General features: G+C 34.0%; 1 protein-coding gene across 1 annotated transcript; it reads left to right on the top strand.

Annotated features, from left to right (window-relative positions):
* Nucleotides 1-1,587: 1,587 nt before the first annotated feature.
* On the top strand, nt 1,588-16,532 carry ireb2 (iron-responsive element binding protein 2). Its single transcript, XM_051099906.1, has 21 exons — nt 1,588-1,658; nt 5,131-5,226; nt 5,371-5,536; nt 6,176-6,313; nt 6,571-6,813; nt 6,906-6,975; nt 7,157-7,340; nt 7,418-7,557; nt 7,957-8,128; nt 8,216-8,316; nt 9,398-9,514; nt 9,614-9,773; nt 9,861-9,996; nt 11,224-11,308; nt 11,389-11,670; nt 11,785-11,889; nt 13,146-13,288; nt 13,379-13,526; nt 13,607-13,729; nt 13,839-14,024; nt 15,530-16,532. The coding sequence occupies exons 1-21, from the start codon at nt 1,634-1,636 to the stop codon at nt 15,641-15,643; spliced, it is 2,934 nt and encodes a 977-aa protein (XP_050955863.1). The 5' UTR covers nt 1,588-1,633; the 3' UTR covers nt 15,644-16,532.
* Nucleotides 16,533-18,686: the final 2,154 nt, after the last annotated feature.

Genomic DNA, 18,686 nt, shown 5'->3' on the forward strand with positions numbered 1-18,686 from the left:
CAAGCAACATTTTTTCGTCTTTTTTGTTGTTTTTATTAACACAGTTTTTAAATTAATGCTTGCTTTAATGTTAAACCATTTAAAGCATTAAAGATGTTATTTTTTATGTTCATATTATCATGAACAACGGCATAATTAAGAGAATATATATATATATATATATATATATATAATAACAATTAATTAAATAACTATATATATGTGTGTGTGTGTGTGTGTGTATTATTTTATATTATTTTAAGAAATTAACAAAAATGTGGACAGGCATGTCGAAATTTTTATATGCATATAAACAAACGACAGGAGAAATGTTGGATTTTCATTGCATTTAACATAAATATTCGATGTTTTAAGAATAAAGATCAATTAAAACTTTAATATTAAATATTTATTTATATTCATATTATATATATTTATATATAATAATTTAATATATTATATATATCTATATGTATTTAACAATTAAATAACTATATATATATATATATATATTAAAAATTAATTAAATAAAAATGTATATATATACAGTATGTATTTATATATAATTTATATATATGTATGTATGTATGTATTTATATATTATTTTACAATTAAAGATATTATATGTATATATATTTAACAATTAATTAAATAACTATATATATATATATATATATATTAAAAAAATGTATTAAATAAAAAATGTAAATATATATATATGTATATATATATACATACACACACACACAGTATGTATTTATACATATGTATGTATGTATATATTATTTTATATTACTTTAAGAAATTAACAAAGATGTGGACAGGCATGTCGAAATTTTTATATGCATATAAACAAACAACAGGAGAAATGTTGGATTTTTGTTGCAAATAACATAAATATTCAATGTTTTAAGAATAAAGATCAATTAAAAATGTAATATTTAATATTTAATTATATATATATATATATATACATATATATATATATATATATATATATAAAAAATATTTATATATAATAATTTAAGATATTATATATATATATATATATATATATGCAAATATATATATTTCGACATGTCTGTCCAAATTTTTGTTAATTTCTTAAAATAATATAAAATAATATATACATATATAAAAAAATAAAAAGGTGTTAATAAAAACAATGCAAAAGAGTAAAAAAAAATACTTGCCTATTTAGATAAAATACAAAATACCATTAGAATTAATATTAATATTAATGTATTATAGTGTTACAGATACATCTTTTTTGCTTATTTCATCATTTCCATATGGTGTATTTTGTTTTATTTGTTAATGTAAAGCGCTTATTATATCTATTGTTATAGATAGATAGATAAGATGTCTTCAGACATTTACAGTTGTAAATATTGTCTATACAAATTATTTAACATTACTAAAATATATAGGATCAATAAAACATAATTAACAATTAATTAATATTCATTAAATTAAGATTTGTTGATCAACCAAAGTGATGAAGGGTAGTGTAGGAGACACTGTTTGTCGATTGGACGACGCTATACGCTACACTGTACTCTGATTGGACAGTCCTCCAGGGAGGTTCTGTGCGCTGATTGGCTAGCTGTCCTGGCTTGAGCGAGTGGAGTCCGTGTTAATACAAGGAGTCATCATGGCGCTCGCTTTACCTCAGCACGGTAAGGGCTGTTTTTACTAACAAAAATAACACTATTCATCTCATTTACGCTCTAACAGATATATATATAACCGGTTATATGCGAAGTCACAATAGTGTGTCAAAACAGCTCCTAAATATTCACTTTTAGAAGGATGAAAGAGGCGGTTTTGCCGTTAGCAGTGCGGCTAGCGGCGAAAAAGCGACAGACATCAGATCGCGTGTTGTTACATGCAGCTCACTCGATCACATACTGATTTGTGTCATAACCAAGTGAGGTGCCCATCTTGACAGCAACTGTTTTATGCATATATAATGCCTAAAATGTTGTCTAGGTAGGTGGCTCGTTAAGCATTGAGACATAGCCTATTATGTAAAATAATGTATTAGTATGTTTTGTTTACAATACTACATATGTACCATGATACTACCATGCTTTCTGGACACGTAACATGATTTTCCGTGGTGTTCTTATGTAAATACCATAGTATCTGAATATGGTAATCATTCAGTACATTTATGTGTGTGCATTTGATTTGTAGTCGTTTACAGCCACTATACTATATTACTTTGGTAAGGGGAAAGTACAGCTTTTCTTTGTATTTATTAAATATTTACTCATAATTATACAAGTACTTGTAATAAGACCTTTTTTGTCTAATATGAGCTTATTCTCACTGCAGTAAAACTACATTGTGGAAAATTTTAGGAGGGAATTATGTGGTTCATTTTATAGGTAGAAGGAGTGTAATTATAATTAACTTTGTATATTAGTCTTCATGTCAGTGGACTCATCCTGCTGTAATCTGTTTGTCTGTTAGTGAGAGTGGTATTTGCTTTTCCCACCCAGTGTCATTATCTTCCGTGTCATAAATATAGATCAGGGGATTTGTGGTTGTTTCTAGGTGGCGATGCAGGTTTGTGTGTTCCTTTGCTGCAGTTTCTGTTTAATCTGAACTCATCTAACCTAATCTAACGCGTGCAGCAGGCAGCAGACGCAGGCTGGGAGTGATAAGAGTGTCTGTACGTGTTCATCCTCCACACATGCAATCACAATATACTGCTATACACTGCTGTGCATCAGCACTAGTGTGTTTAATAATATGCCTAGGAACTGGGATTTGTTGATCTCTCTTTGTTTAGAAAACTGTCAAACTGTTTGCATGGATGGTTTGAAATCTCGTTCCTTTTTTGTGTCAGAATTTCTTGTGACAGCATGCGGATCTGACTGTTGCAGTGCTAGTGTTACTTTGTAGTGAAACTATAACAGCTTGTTTCTCTTCTTTCTTTTAGTCTGTAAAAGTCACTGATTTGATCTAACTGGTTCGATCTGCTTCAAATGCAATGTCATGAGAGCCAACCAAACTAATGAGTAATTGAAATAAAAATTCTTGGCTGAAACACACTGGCCTGAAACCATAAATGAAAATTTTTAATCAGCCTTTTTAAAAGAAAAACAAAACATTTTTAGATGTAATCAGTTAGGAAAATGTTACACTTATGTTGACATTGCTAAAATAACATCTAGTTCTGACAACTTTAAAAATATATTTGTGTTATTTATTATATTTTTAAAGTTTGTTCAAGTTAAAAAATTAGTTTTTCAGTGTTTTTTTTTTTTTTTAAAGAAGTCTCTTATGCTCACCATGGCTACAATTTGATTTAAAATTGTTTATTTATTCATTTGAAATTTAAGCAAATGTCTTTATTGTAACTGTAACTATTGCTCAATTTAATGTATTCTTACTGATTAAAAGCGTTGATTTATTTTAATAAAAATGAGAAAGAGGGAGATACACGCTACCAGTCAAAAGTTTTTGAACATTTTTAATCTTTTCAAAGAAGTCTCCACTGCTCACCAAGCCTGCATCAGCAAAAACAGTAAAATTTTGTTTTCTATTTGAATGTATTTTAAAATGTAATTTATTCCTGTGATCAAAGCTAGATTTTCAGCATCATTGCTCCAGTCTTCAGTGTCACATGATCCTTCAGAAATCATTCTTATATGCTGATTTGTTGTTCAAGAAATGTTTTATTATTATTATTATTATTATTATTATTAACATTTTAAAAAGCTGAGTACATTCTTTTTCAGGATTCTTTGATGAATAAAGATCCTTTATTTGAAATAAAAAGCTTTGTAACATTATACGCTAAACCATTCAAAAGCTTGGAGTCAGTATAATTTTTTTTTAATTTCTGTGATTTCTAATTATAGAAATTAATACTTTCATTTAGCATGGATGCTTTAAATTGATCAAAAGTGATTTATAATGTTACAAAATATTTTATTTCTGATAAATGCTGTTCTTTTGAACTTTTTATTCATCAAAGCTGGAAAAATTCTACTCTGCTGTTTTTAAAATAATAGTAATAAATGTTTTTTGAGCAGCAAATCAGAATATTAAAATGATTTCTGTAGGATCATGTGACTGGAGTAATGATGCTAAAAATTCAGCTTTGAAATCACAGGAATCAATTACATTTTAAAATATATTAAAACAGAAAACAGTTATTTTAAAAATATTATAAAAATTACTTTTTTGCTGTACTTTGGATCAAATAAATGCAGGCTTGGTGAGCAAAAGAGACGTTTTTGTAAAAGAAACATTAAAAATCTTACTGTTCAAAAACTTTGACAGGTAGTGTAGGTACAATTATGGATGTGTTTCTCAATGCATCATTGACTGTAAATGAAGTCTACTCCAAAAACACAGTAGATGTTGTTTTTTGACACAATTAAGATAAAAATAGTAAGGTGATCTCAAAACTCTGAACTGGCATAATAAAAGTACTTCTGTGTCTTTTAACAATTAACTGCTTTGTTACACAACAAAGGACAAAATGCCTTTTTTCTAGCTTTGAAAAGAAAATAGACAGGTTCTTTAATAACAGAAGATTCTCTGCCTTCTCCCACGAGAGGAAATGTGAAAATGGTTTATTAATGTCCTCAGTAAACAACAGGGCTTTTTTTCTTCTAGGAAATGCAAATACTTAATTTGCAATTGTGTTTTTGTGTGCTTCTATAAATTACATTTGCCTTTGAACCTGAATCGTATTTAGCTTATCTCATTCTCTTGTTGCTGAATTTTTGGTTAATTCCTAAATTGAATGTTCGCATGTCATGTACTGCCCTGAATGGCTGTGAATTGGGCTTAGTACTCACTGCCAACACGAGTCCCACAGCTGCACACTTGTGCTTTCTAATGAGGACTTTAGGAGGGAAGAGGTGAAGGCCGGCGAACAGAGGCGGTTTAAGAGAAGATACACTCTATCTGAGATATATGAGCCTTGCAGGTGTTGGGCTGCTGTAATCTGGGCCAGTTTTTCATTCTGTTTGTTCGTTGCAGGTGCACATTACACAGTCCCAGCCAAACCTGAATTCAGATCAGATTAATGAGTTTCAAACACACAAGCCATTCTTTTCCTGTCAGTGTTACGCAAATGACATTCATTTATATGCTTGTACAAAAATGCTGTCTTATTCTGTACAGAACATCCATTCGGCCATTTGATTGACACTCTCCAGAGCGAACAATATGAAGAGCGGCGATATTTCAACCCACAGAAGCTGAGCGATGCCAGATACGGTGAGTTACTCAGTGCTTTAGTGGAATTAAATCATGCACAGATGCAAGTGACATCATTGCTGACATCACTTGTTTTAAAAAGCAGCTCAGATGTAAAAATAAAGTGATGTAAAATAAAGTCTTAACAGGCTCTTTCTCTTGTAGAGGAACTGCCGTTCTGTATGCGGGTTCTCCTGGAGTCCGCTATCCGGAAGTGTGACGGCTTCTACATAAAGACTGACGATGTCTCCAGTATTTTGGACTGGCAGAAGCAGCAGAACCAGGCTGAGGTTGCGTTCTCACCCGCCAGGGTTCTGCTGCAGGACTTTACGTGAGTAATCGACTAGTGCTGCACAGTTTAAACTTTTATTTTGATGAAAAAACCGCACCCTAAAATGAAATTCTGTCATTAATTACTCACCCTCATGTCGTTCCAAACTGGTAAAACCTTCGTTCATCTTCAGAACACAAATTAAGATATTTTTGATGAAATACAAGAGCTTTGTGACCCTGCATAGACAGCAACCCAATTTTAAAATAGTCAATGTGACATCAATGGTTCAACCTTAATTTTCTGAAGCTATGAGAATTAGGGTTGGGTACTATTTTAACAAAGATCTTACTACTTTTCTGGACTTTGTTGTGTTAGTTGTGTTGCTGTCTATGCAGGGTCAAAAAGCTCTTGGATTTCATCAAAAATATCAAAATTTGTGTTCCGAGGATGAACAAATGTCTTGCAGGTTTATAACGACATGAGGGTGAGTAATTAATGACAGAATTTTCCTTTTTTGGTGAACTATCCCTTTAAAGCTGTTGTTTTGTTAAGCATTTCTTGTTACAAGTATGGGCTTTGATCGCAATAAATCATATTACAATCACAGCTTTATTTAGATTAACAGTCTTCATTTGCTCGCTAACTGGGCCTGTTCATAAGGTTGCATGTGATCTGATAGCTCCATTGTGTTCACAGAGGAATTCCTGCTATGGTGGACCTGGCAGCCATGAGAGATGCTTTAGCTAAACAGGGGGTCGATCCAAACCTGGTGAACCCTAGATGCCCCACGGACCTCATCGTAGATCATTCTCTGCAGATTGACTACAGCAAATGGTGAGAGTGAATCCAAAGTCTAAAGGTCGGATTAAGGCAGTATTTATGTTGTAAAACCCAATAATTACAGCATTTACATAAACAGCGATTACGGGCAAACCTCCTAACGTACACAGTAATTAGGGCGATAATGTATTGTGCTGCTTGCTGCTGTTTTTGTGAAAACCATCTACTTGATGAGTTTAACCAGACACGATGCAACACGTTTTCACCATCAAGCGACAAAATCGCTAATAAGCATTTCCCACATTCCTCAGTGCTATCCAGAGCCCTCCAACCCCCACGGATGAGAGTCACAGTGCCGTCAGATCTCCTGCCGGCCGACCATCCCCACGAGGGAGCAGCAGCAGCAGCGGTGGTCACTGTGCAGGTCAACGACCGGGTCATCGGGGCAGCTGCAGTAAACCCTCCTGCTCCGACGCTCCCAGTGGCAGAAGCGCAGCAGTACAGATAGAGAACACGCCTCTTCTCTGCCCCTTCCACCTGCAGCCTGTTTCAGAGTACGTGTTCACCTCTCACACACACTAAACCACGCTCTCACATTAATCTGTCCGCATCTTCTGATGCTCTAATTTCTCACTGACACACACAGGCCTGAAACGATGATCAGAAACCAAGAGATGGAACTAGTCAGAAACAAAGAGAGGCTGCAATTCTTTAAGGTGAGTTTTCAGATGCTGGAGAAATGGCGGCTGAAAATTCAGCTTGGCCATCACAAGATTAAATCGAAAGAAACTATTTTAAATTGTAATATTTGACAACTTTTCATGTATTTTTGATTAAATAAACTGATGAGCATAGCATAAAAACCTTGTAAACTTTGTTTTTCACTATCTCGTCCAGTGGTGTTCAAAAGCCTTTAAAAACGTCAACGTGGTTCCGCCAGACATCAACACAGTGCATCAGGTGAATCTAGAGTACCTGTGTCAGGTGGTACAGGAAGAAAAGGGGTTTATTTTTCCTGACAGCGTGGTGGGAACAGATTCCCACACCACCATGATCAACGGCCTCGGGATCCTAGGCTGGGGTGAGCATGATGTCAGTTGATTTATATTTGCAATTTTCTGTGTTGTTTATCTCACAATGTGTCATGCTCTCTTTCAGGAGTTGGAGGTATTGAATCAGAGGCAGTCATGTTAGGTCAGCCAGTGTCTTTGACTCTGCCACAGGTCGTCGGCTGTAAACTCGTGGGGACCATCAATCCTCTCGCCACGTCAATTGATATTGTGCTGGGCATTACTAAGGTACAATGAGGTGCTTGTGTCTTAAAAGGGATAGTTCACCCAAAAATTAACATTCTGTTATTAATTACTCACCTTCATGTCGTTCCAAACCCACAAGACCTTTGTTCATCTTTGGAACTCAAATTAAGATATTTTTGATAGGTTTTTGACCCTGCATAGACAACATACATGACTGACATGTTCAGGGCCTAGAAGGTAGCTCTCAAATTTCATCAGAAATATCTTAATTTGTGTTCTGAAGATGAACGAAGGTCTTATGGATTTGGAACGGCATGAGATTGAGCAATTAATGACAGAATTTTCATTTTTAGGTGAACTATCCTTTTAATCTATTTAATCATCCATTCACAAATCTCAAGAAATTACATATCATGCACTGATCTGATCTTTGTTTCTCAGCATCTGCGTCAGGCAGGAATCGGCGGGAAGTTCGTTGAGTTCTTTGGGCCTGGTGTACAGCAACTCTCGGCTCCCGATCGGACCACCATCGCTAACATGTGCCCTGAGTACAACGCCACCGTGAGCTTCTTTCCTGTGGATGACATCACTCTTCAGCACTTTAAACACACCAGTATGGACCACCCTGTGTACTTATAGGTTATAAATCTTCAAGTGTTTATAAAGATGTAGCTTGATGCAAAAATGTGTTTCTTTTCAGTTTGCAGTGAGGAGAAGCTTGTGGTTTTAGAAGACTATCTGAAGGCTATCAAACTCTTCAGAAGCTATGGCGAGCAATCAGAAGAGCCACAGTATTCAGAGGTTGGTTAAATTAGTTTTAATGAGCATTTTGAGAGTTAAATAGGGTTTTTAGGGTGCGACGACCCTATTGGAATTGCTTAGTTTCTTCTTCTCCAAAATGAATCCCATATTTGAGGCCCTGAACATGCTCTAAAAACGTATGAAACTGCAGTAGTAGTGCCACCTATTAAAATTTCAACAAAATGCCCCTCAAGCTGCATTTTACATACATGTATGAAACTCGGTAGACACGTGTAACACCAGTACCTACAAAAAAGTCAGTTATTTTGAATTTTCCCTGCAAGTTTTGTGCTGTTTTGCCATTTTCAGGCGTTATTTTTACACAAACTCCTCCTAGAGATTTAAACAGATCAACACCAAAATTGGTCAGTGTAATCTAAAGCCCTTCGTGGCGTTAAATTGGGAAGATCTTGTTTCCGTTGAAGGGCGTGTCCATGGCGCCCTGACAAATGTCAGTGTTTCACCATGAAAAAGGAAGTTGTTATAATTCAGGCATACAATGTCCGATCTGCATCAAAATTTGCGTGTTTGATAAGAGTCCTGTCCTTAACACATGCTCATGCTCATATTCAGTTACTGTTATAGCGCCACCTGCTGGAAACAGGAAGTGTTATGTTTTACATTCTAACGAACTCCTCATCGAGATTTAATGACATCAACATTATATTTGGTCAGTCTACATTATAGACCTTTGCAATGTGAAATTGCATCTTGAGGTTTCGTGATGGCAAAGCTGAATTTTCAGCATCATTACGCCAGTCTTCAGTGTCACATGATTCTTCAGAAATTACACTAATATGCTGATTTGCTGCTCAAGAAAATTTCTTATCAGTGTTGAAAACAGTCATAGTTTGTCAACATTTTTTGATAAATAGAAAGCTCAAAAAAATCATTCAAAATGCAAATCTTATGTACATTTATTACTTTCTTTATTGTCACTAACCCAAACTTTTGAATGGACGTGTAAATCATTGACTAACCTTCACATGTGAAATGAGTAACCAAATAAAGCAATACAGATTCAGGGTTTGCCTCCTAATTCCAAGGTGTGTTAAGTCATGTGATGCAATTGGTGTCGTAGGTCATCGAGATGAACCTGAGCTCAATTGTGCCTCATGTCAGTGGACCCAAACGGCCACAGGACAGAGTCGCCGTGACTTGCATGAAAGAAGACTTTATCAGCTGCCTGAATGAGAAGGTGGATGCACATATTCACAATACTAAATTAAAAAAAATGGTAGCAAAGTAGCATTGACATCACTAATACCTGTTTTTTGTGCCATTTATGTATGCATAGGTGGGTTTCAAGGGCTTCCACATATCCAAAGAGAAACAGGCGACTCAGGTGCCGTTCCTGCACGATGGGGCCGAGTACAACCTGGCGCACGGATCTGTCGTCATCGCTGCTGTCATCAGCTGCACCAACAACTGCAACCCGTCCGTCATGCTGGCCGCAGGTCTGACGTCAGCACGCTTCTAGATCTGATATGAGCTATTTGCACAGTTTTTAGCGTATCTCACATGTATGTCTGTGTTTTGTTCAGGTCTACTAGCGAAGAAAGCCGTTGAGGCTGGTCTGATGGTAAAACCATATATCAGGACCAGTCTAGTGCCTGGCAGTGGAACCGTCACACATTATCTGAACACCAGTGGAGTTCTGCCCTACCTCAGGAAACTCGGGTACACACAAAATATGTACACTCATTCACATGTAGCAAAGTTATTGTTGACAGATGTGATCATTATTGTTGACATATGTGCACCCACATAGTTTATCATTAATGACAGCTGTCAGATGTAAATATCAATTTATAATAATTTTATAAAATAATTTTATAAAAATAAAACAAAAATGCATGTGACAATGAAAAAATGTATTTTTATTCGTTTGTTTGTTTATTTATAGTTATATTATATATAATATACAGTATATATTTTAGGAAATAATAGAAATGTATATATTAATGTTTTATATTTAAATACATATTTTATTTTACAAATAAAAATAAAAAATAAGATGCATGTCACAAAAATAAAATGAATATAGTATTCATGTATTTGTTTTGTTTGTAGTTATAATTTATTATAAAATAGTATATATAACATACAGTATATATTTTTGGGAGATATAATAGAAATATTAATGTTGTATATTTAAATAAATTATTTCATATTACAAATAAAAAAGAAGAAAACAATGCATGTATCAAAAAAAAAGTAATATTTATTTATTTGTTTGTTTTAGTGCTATAATTTATTATATATAATATATTTATAATATATTTTTTAGAGTGTGTATATAAATATTAATGTTATATAGTTAAATAATATGTTTATATTATACATTTATATTCTAAATTTTTTATTATTTACTTATTAAATATAAAAAAAACAAAATACATGTAACAAAAAATAAATGTAATATTTATTTAATTGATTTATATATATATATATATATATATATATATATATATATATATATATATATATATATATATATGTGTATATGTATATGATTTTTTTTTTTTTTTTTAATTTTCAGAAAACATGTTTTTATGCCATCATGTGTTTCTTGTGTTTTACTATATTAGCAGTGTTTTTTAGTTATTTTTACGTAATCAAAATAACTGCAGTTTGACATTAATTGGAATGCGCAATGAAAAAAATTTTTTTTTTTTAAATTCTTAAAAACAGAGTTATCTGTGTTTGCAAATTAACTCTTCATATACTGCTGTAATATATTAAACTATTAAATACTTAATATTTATTACAAATAAAAATAAGAAAACAAAATGCATATAATAAAAATAATAAAAATGTTATATAAAATGTGTGTGTGTATTATATATTATATTATATATTATATTAGTTTTGTTGAAAAAGCATGCCTTTTGATATGTTTTTTAGGTTTGAGGTGGTGGGTTATGGATGTGCCACTTGTGTGGGCAATACAGCACCTTTACCTGAGAGTGTGGTGGACGCCATTAAACAGGTGAGACAGTTTAATCTCTCATTTCTGTCTCACTCCCTTTCTCTGATCTGCTGTGTATTAATCTCTCTGCTTGTGTGCAGGGTGATTTGGTGGCGTGTGGCGTGCTCTCCGGAAACAGGCATTTAGAAGGACGCCTGTGTGACTGTGTTCGTGCGAATTATTTGGCTTCTCCTCCACTGGTGGTGGCGTACGCCATCGCAGGCACAGTCAGCATCAACCTGGAGACAGAACCGCTAGGAGTGAACTCAGATGGGAAGGATGTGTATCTGCGGGATATCTGGCCGTCCAAAGAAGAGGTGAACCACACAGAGGAGAACATCGTCATCGCCTCTATGTTCAAAGATCTGAGGAGTCGAATGGAGGTGTGAGGATTGTCAAATATAACAATATGATTATTTGAATTGTTTGATTTACTGAATCAGTTGACTCAGTAGAATTGTCTGATAATGCTGGCCAATTTATGTGATTGTCTGCAGAAAGGAAGTACGTTCTGGAACAATATAGAGTCTGTCGAATCTGCCCTCTTCCCATGGGATCACAAATCCACCTACATTCGATGTCCGTCCTTCTTCAGCAAACTGGTGAGTGTCATACAGTATTATTTATGTATTGTTATAGTATTTTTTTTTTTTTTTTGTTTGTTTTGAATTAGCTTCTATTTTTGTATTTTCATTTTTCATTATAATATTACTAATTTTTAATTTAATTTCCGTAAATGTTATTAGTTTTTATTTTTTAAATATATTAATTTAGAGTTCGAGTTGTATTGATTTTATGAAACTTTGTAATTTTTGTTTTTTGTAATTTGATGTAGTTTTTATGCAATTTAAAAATATTTCTGTTTAGCTTTATTTTTTTTTCTATTTTATTTTTAGTAATTTTAGTAGTTAAACATTATTGCAGTTAGTTACAAAATGTTGCAAAATAATTCTTGTAATTTTTTTTTGTTTGTTTTATGTAATTTTTCTGCATTTTTTTTTTTTATATTTCAATTTAGCAAAAAATTGTCCATTTAATTTTCAGTAATTTTAGTAGTAAACTTAAACATTTTATTTCAGTTACTTGCAAAATGCATGTTTTAGTAATTTATGTACTTTTGTAATATTTGTTAGGTTTTTTTTTGTTATTTTATGTAATTTTTATGCATTTTTAAATATCTTAATCAAGCAAAAATGTTTCCATTTGATTTTCAGTAATTTTAGTAGTAAACTTAAACATGTTTTATTTTAGTTAGTTGCAAAATGCAAGTTTTAGTAATTGTATGTACTTTTGTAATTTTTTTTCTAGTTATTTTATGTAATATTTTTTTAATTATTTAGCTCAATTTTTTTCTGTTTTATTTTCAGTAGTTTTATTAGTTAACCTGAACATATTTTATTTCAGTTAGCTGCAAAATAATTGTATGTAATCATAAAAAATGTTTATTTAACTTTTGTTTTTTTCTATTTAGCTTTCAGTAATATTAGTTTTTTTTTTTTAATTTTAGTCAGTTAGTTGCAGAATGCAAGTTTTAGTCATTTTATGTACTTTTAAATTTTTTGTTTGTTGTAATTTTATGTAATTTTTATGCATTTTTTAAAAAATATTTTTATTTAGCTTATTTTTCCATTTTATTTTTGGTAGTTTTAGTAATTAACTTGAACATATTTTATATCAGTTAGTTGCAAAATGCAAGTTTTAGTAATTTTGCATTTTAATTTGGCTTTATTTCAATTAATGAAAATCATTTGTAATGATTTTAGGTAACAGTAACAGGTTACACTGGTGTTGTTACTCCCTGTGCGTCACGCTCACAGTATTTTGACATTAACACATCCCCTGTTTCTCTTTGTTTCAGTCTAAAGAGGTGTGCACTCCTCAGTCCATTGAGGGTGCGTACCCACTCCTCTTTCTGGGTGATAAAGTGACAACAGATCACATTTCTCCAGCGGGAAGCATTGCAAGAGTCAGCGCTGCCGCCAAATACCTACAGAGTAAACGGTGAGATGATCTGGGGTGGTTTTTGTACTGTTTCTTCTCAGCTTGTAAATACTAGAAACTAAGTTCAGTTCTTTTATACATCCGACTTAGTTTGACCCCTCGCGAATTCAATTCCTACGGTGCACGAAGAGGAAACGATGCTGTAATGACTCGAGGAACATTTGCCAGCATAAAGCTCCAAAACCGCCTCATCGGGAAAACCGGACCCAAAACACTGTACATTCCATCAGGACAGACGGTTAGTGACCAGACTGAACCGGTTTGAACACGATTCCTTCTGACTCTGAACTCATGGTTTGATTTGTTTTCCCATCACAGCTGGATGTGTTTGAAGCTGCTGAACGCTATCAGAGAGATGGAGTTCCCCTCATCATCCTGGCAGGAAAAGAGTATGGCTCTGGGAGCTCACGCGACTGGGCCGCCAAAGGACCTTATTTATTGGTACTGCTCCTATAATATTTTTCTTAAGAAACCACTTTTGTACTACACAATTTCCTGTGAATAATTCGGAAACACTTAACATGTAGACTGTCTTGACTGTGTTATATAGGGGGTCCGTGCGGTGATAGCAGAGAGCTTTGAGAAGATTCATAGGAATCATTTGGTGGGGATGGGAATCGCTCCGCTGCAGTTCCTGCCGGGACAAAACGCCGACTCACTGGAACTGTGTGGAAAAGAGCGATTCACCATCAACATCCCACAGGAGCTCACACCCAGACAACAGCTCACAGTACAGGTAGATCAACAAAAACATCAGTTCACCTCACTGTAGTCTGATTCACAAACAGATTACTCATATGAACTGATTCTTTGTAGTGAATCAAAACCACACAGCACAACCAATGTAGTCTGATTTTTAAAAAAACTAAACTAAAGCATCTTATGAACTAGTTTATTAAAGTGAATCAAAACCATTCAGAACAACCAGTGAAGTCCAATTCACAAACAAATTTGGAACTGACTCTTTGTAGTGAATCAAAAATGCAGCACAACCAGTGTAGTCTGTTTAAAAAAAAAAGAAAAAAAACGAAGGCAAAATCACGTTTTTAAACATTTCTTTGTAGTCAATCAAAAACATTACAGCACAAGCAGTGTAGTCCAAATCGCAAACAAATGATTTTTTTGAACTGATTCTTTGTAGTGAAATAAAAACCAGCACAATCTGTGGTCTAATTTTTTTTAAACAAAGCAAAACCATGTTATGAAATCAGTTCTTTGTAGTGAACTAAAACATCCAGCACAATCAGTGTAGTTCAAATCACAAACAGATGACTCATGAACCAGTTATTTGTAGTGAATCAAAGCCAAATGGAACAATCAGTCAAAAACATACAGCACAATCAGAGTAGTTTCAAAAAAAAAAAAAAGCAAAAGCATTTTATGAAACATTTCCTTGTATTGAATTCAAACATACAGCACAATCAGTGTAGTCCAAATCGCAAACAAATGACTTTTATGAACCAGTTCTTTGTGAATCAGAACCATCCAGCACAATCAGTGTAGTCCAAAACACAAACAAATGACTCATGAACCAGTTATTTGTAGTGAATCAAAACCAAATGGATCAATCAGTCAAAAACATACAGCACAATCAGTATAGTCCAGATCGCAAACAAATTACTCTTTTGAACTGATTCTTTGTAGTGAATAAAAAACGCAGCACAACCAATGTAGTCTGATTCTTTTTTTTTTTTTTTTTTTAAAAGAAAAGACAGCAAAAGCATTTTATGAAACATTTCTTTATATTAAATCAAAACATACAGCACAGTCAGTGTAGTCCAAATCGCAAAAAAATGACTCTTATGAACCAGTTCTTTGTAGTGAATCAAAACCAAACAGCACAATCAGTTTAGTCAGAATCACAAACAAATGATTCTAATGAACCAGTACTGTAGTGAATCAAAAACAAACAGCACAATTTTAGGTCGACTTACAAACAAAATACCTTTTTGAAGTGATCTTTTTAATGAATCATTCAACTAGACTCACTCATTTGTTAGTTAAATAGCAAAGGAACTGCATATTTTGTGACCTACCATTATTAAAATTAATTTATAGACATTAGAAGTTTCTTTTATTATTTATAGCAGTAGCTAAGAAAGAATTGCTTTTTGCAAGAATTTCTGTTCTGCAAGTACATTATTTAGTGAATCATAGACCAAAATAGAGAACTACTCTTAAACTGTGTTTTGCTTTTAAATGCATGCAACAACTAATGTTCATGTCTGCCTTTGTTTCCAGACGAGCACAGGGAAGAGTTTCAGCGTCACGGCTGTTTTCGAGAACGACATGGATGTGGCATTTTTCAGACACGGAGGCATCCTGAAGTACGTAGCTCGTTCTCTGCTGCCGTAAAACACAATCAGACTCCTAGACACGGAGATGCCCATGGACCTCTGATCAGCACAGCGCCACCCAGAGGCCTTCAGGAGGCCTTACGAACTCTGAACGCTGTGCCTCTTGTTTGCCGAATCCTCCCGTCCCGGAGGACGTCATTATTTTGCACTTAAAAACAACAAATGTCCAGCGTTTCCCTCCAAATCATTCTCTCCACACCTAGACGCGACTATATTTTGGTGGTCTGGTTGTGGAGCGTGAGCTTTGGTAGGTTTGATTTGGGCATTTCATATTGCAGTGCCTGCAACATGTGTCAAGAAACTGTTCTTCTGAACTGTGCTTTTCAGTCTGTGTGAAACTATTCGGTGCTGGACGCGAAGACTGCACGACGACCTCAGCCAATAGAGGCTTTGCTCTTCTTTCATGGTGCTGATTTTGACACGGCCAATTTGATGGAGTGAAAGTGTCCACGCGTTCAAAGCTTTCCAGCTCACTGTTTCTTTATTTCCCAGCTGTATGAACGTCCACATATTGCCGTCACAACAAAAAAGCACTCTTCGATTTGATCCGATCCAGTAGAATATTGATTTATTTATTGTAAACGTCCATTTAATGTCTTTTGTTACTGGGAATATGAGTGACAGTGATGACTAAGGAAGTTTGTTCAACCATAAACATAATATATTAATCTGAGCTCACATTAGAGAGTGAACGATGGCTGGTTTTGGTACTATCAGTGCTGTTTGCCTTGTTGCGATGTTTGGCTTCAGTCCTTGTGTTCTGTATGTGAAGACAGTATGCAACTCCTCAGCCCAGGGGTGAAGATGCAGTAGAAATTAAAAATCAACATTCTTTTCTTTGAATTATGCTGTTATTGTAAATAATTTTTAATAAATAATAAGATCAGCATGGTGAGTTTGTCTTTTCTGTATTTATACTAACATAGGCTGTCATACAGTACAGTCAGTGTAGTCCAAATCACAAACAAATGACTCTTGTGAGCCAATTATTTTTAGAGAATCAAAACATAAAGCACAGCCACTGTAGTTCAAATCACAAATGACTCTTATGAACTAGTTCTTTCTAGTGAATTAAAACAAACTGGCACTATCAGTGTAGTCCAAGTCACAAATGACTCGTGTGAACCAGTTCTTTGTAGTGAATCAAACTCATACAGCACAGCCACTGTAGTTCAAATCACAAACAAATGACTCTTGTCAACCAGTTCTTTAGTGAATCAAACCATCCAGCACAAATAGTGTAGTCCAATTTACATACAAATGACTCTTGTGAACCAACTGTTTTTAGTGAATCAAAAACGTACCGCACAATCAGTGTAGTCCGAATCATAAAATAATGACTCTTGTGAACCTGTTATTTTTAGTGAATCAAAAACATACAGCACAGCCACTGTAGTTCAAATCACAAACAAGTGACTCTTGTGAACCTATTATTTGTAGTGAATTAAAAACAAACAGCACAAGCAGTGTAGTCGAAATCACAAACAAATGACTCTTGTGAACCTGTTATTTTAGTGAATCAAAAACAGTGCAGCCACTGTAGTTCAAATCACAAGTGACTCCTGTGAACCAGTTCTTTGTAGTGAATTAAAAACAAACAGCACAAATAGTGTAGTCCAGTTAACAATTAAATAACTCGTGAGCCAGTTCTTTGTAGTGAATCAAACTCATACAGCACAATCAGTGTAATCCAAATTACAAATGACTCTTGTGAACATGTTATTTTTAGCAAATCAAAACATACAGTGCAGCCACTGTAATTCAAATCACAAACAAATGACTCATGTGAACCAGTTCTTTGTAGTGAATCTGTCCTACACAGTCTAGTTCAAATCACAAACAAATGACTCTTGTGAACCTGCTATTTTTAGTGAATCAAAAACATACAGTGTAGCTGCTGTAGTTCAAATGACAAATGACTCTTGTGAACCAGTTCTTTGTGGTGAATCAAACTCATACAGCACAATCAGTGTAGTCCAAATCACAAACGACTCTTGTGAACCAGTTCTTTGTAGTGAATCTGTCCTACACAGTCTAGTTCAAATCACAAACAAATGACTCTTGTGAACCTGTTATTTTTAGTGAATCGAAAACATACGGTGTAGCTGCTGTAGTTCAAATGACAAATGACTCTTGTGAACCAGTTCTTCGTAGTGAATCAAACACATACAGCACAATCAGTGCAGTCCAAATCACAAATGACTCTTGTGAACCTGTCATTTTAGTGAATCGAAAACATACAGCGTAGCTGCTGTAGTTCAAATGACAAATGACTCTTGTGAACCAGTTCTTTGTGGTGAATCAAACTCATACAGCACAATCAGTGTAGTCCAAATCACAAACGACTCTTGTGAACCAGTTCTTTGTAGTGAATCTGTCCTACACAGTCTAGTTCAAATCACAAACAAATGACTCTTGTGAATCTGTTATTTTTAGTGAATCGAAAACATACAGCATAGCTGCTGTAGTTCAAATGACAAATGACTCTCATGAACCAGTTCTTCGTAGTGAATCAAAAACATACAGCACAATCAGTGTAGTCCAAATCACAAATGACTCTTGTAAACCTGTTATTTTTAGTTAATCAAAAACATACAACACAGTCACTGTAGTTCAAATCACAAACAAATGACTCTCATGAACCAGTTCTTTGCAGTGAATCAAAAGTATGACAGAGAACTTTTCATTACTTTGTGTATTTTTAGTATAAAATATTCAAATGTAAAATTAGATTTAATGATCTGAAGTTATTTGAAATATTATTTAGAATTTTTTTTTTAAATATGCTATAGTTTAAAATATGCTGTGAAGTAATCATAATTTGGAATATTAATAATGTACGGTAATGTAGCTTTCCTTACACTGGGGGCGCTGTGGAACTAAACCAGTCATTTCTGAAAGATGTAGAGCATATTCAGTCTAGCTCGTCCACTTTGATCAGCATCAGACAGTAATCAGATTCAGAAACAAGTGATTCTTATGAACCGGTTCTTTTTAGTGAATCAAAAACGTACAGTGCAACTGTAGTCTGATTTTCTAAA

This window comes from Labeo rohita, chromosome 25 (assembly GCF_022985175.1).
Source record: "Labeo rohita strain BAU-BD-2019 chromosome 25, IGBB_LRoh.1.0, whole genome shotgun sequence".
Lineage (NCBI taxonomy): Eukaryota > Metazoa > Chordata > Actinopteri > Cypriniformes > Cyprinidae > Labeo > Labeo rohita.

Excerpts from the sequence above, each read along its gene's own strand:
- ireb2 (XM_051099906.1), top strand. The coding sequence starts at position 1,634 with ATGGCGCTCGCTTTACCTCAGCACG. Across the intron at positions 7,558-7,956 it reads TTGTGCTGGGCATTACTAAG|CATCTGCGTCAGGCAGGAAT; the intron begins GTACAATGAGGT and ends TTTGTTTCTCAG. Across the intron at positions 13,730-13,838 it reads CCAAAGGACCTTATTTATTG|GGGGTCCGTGCGGTGATAGC; the intron begins GTACTGCTCCTA and ends TGTGTTATATAG.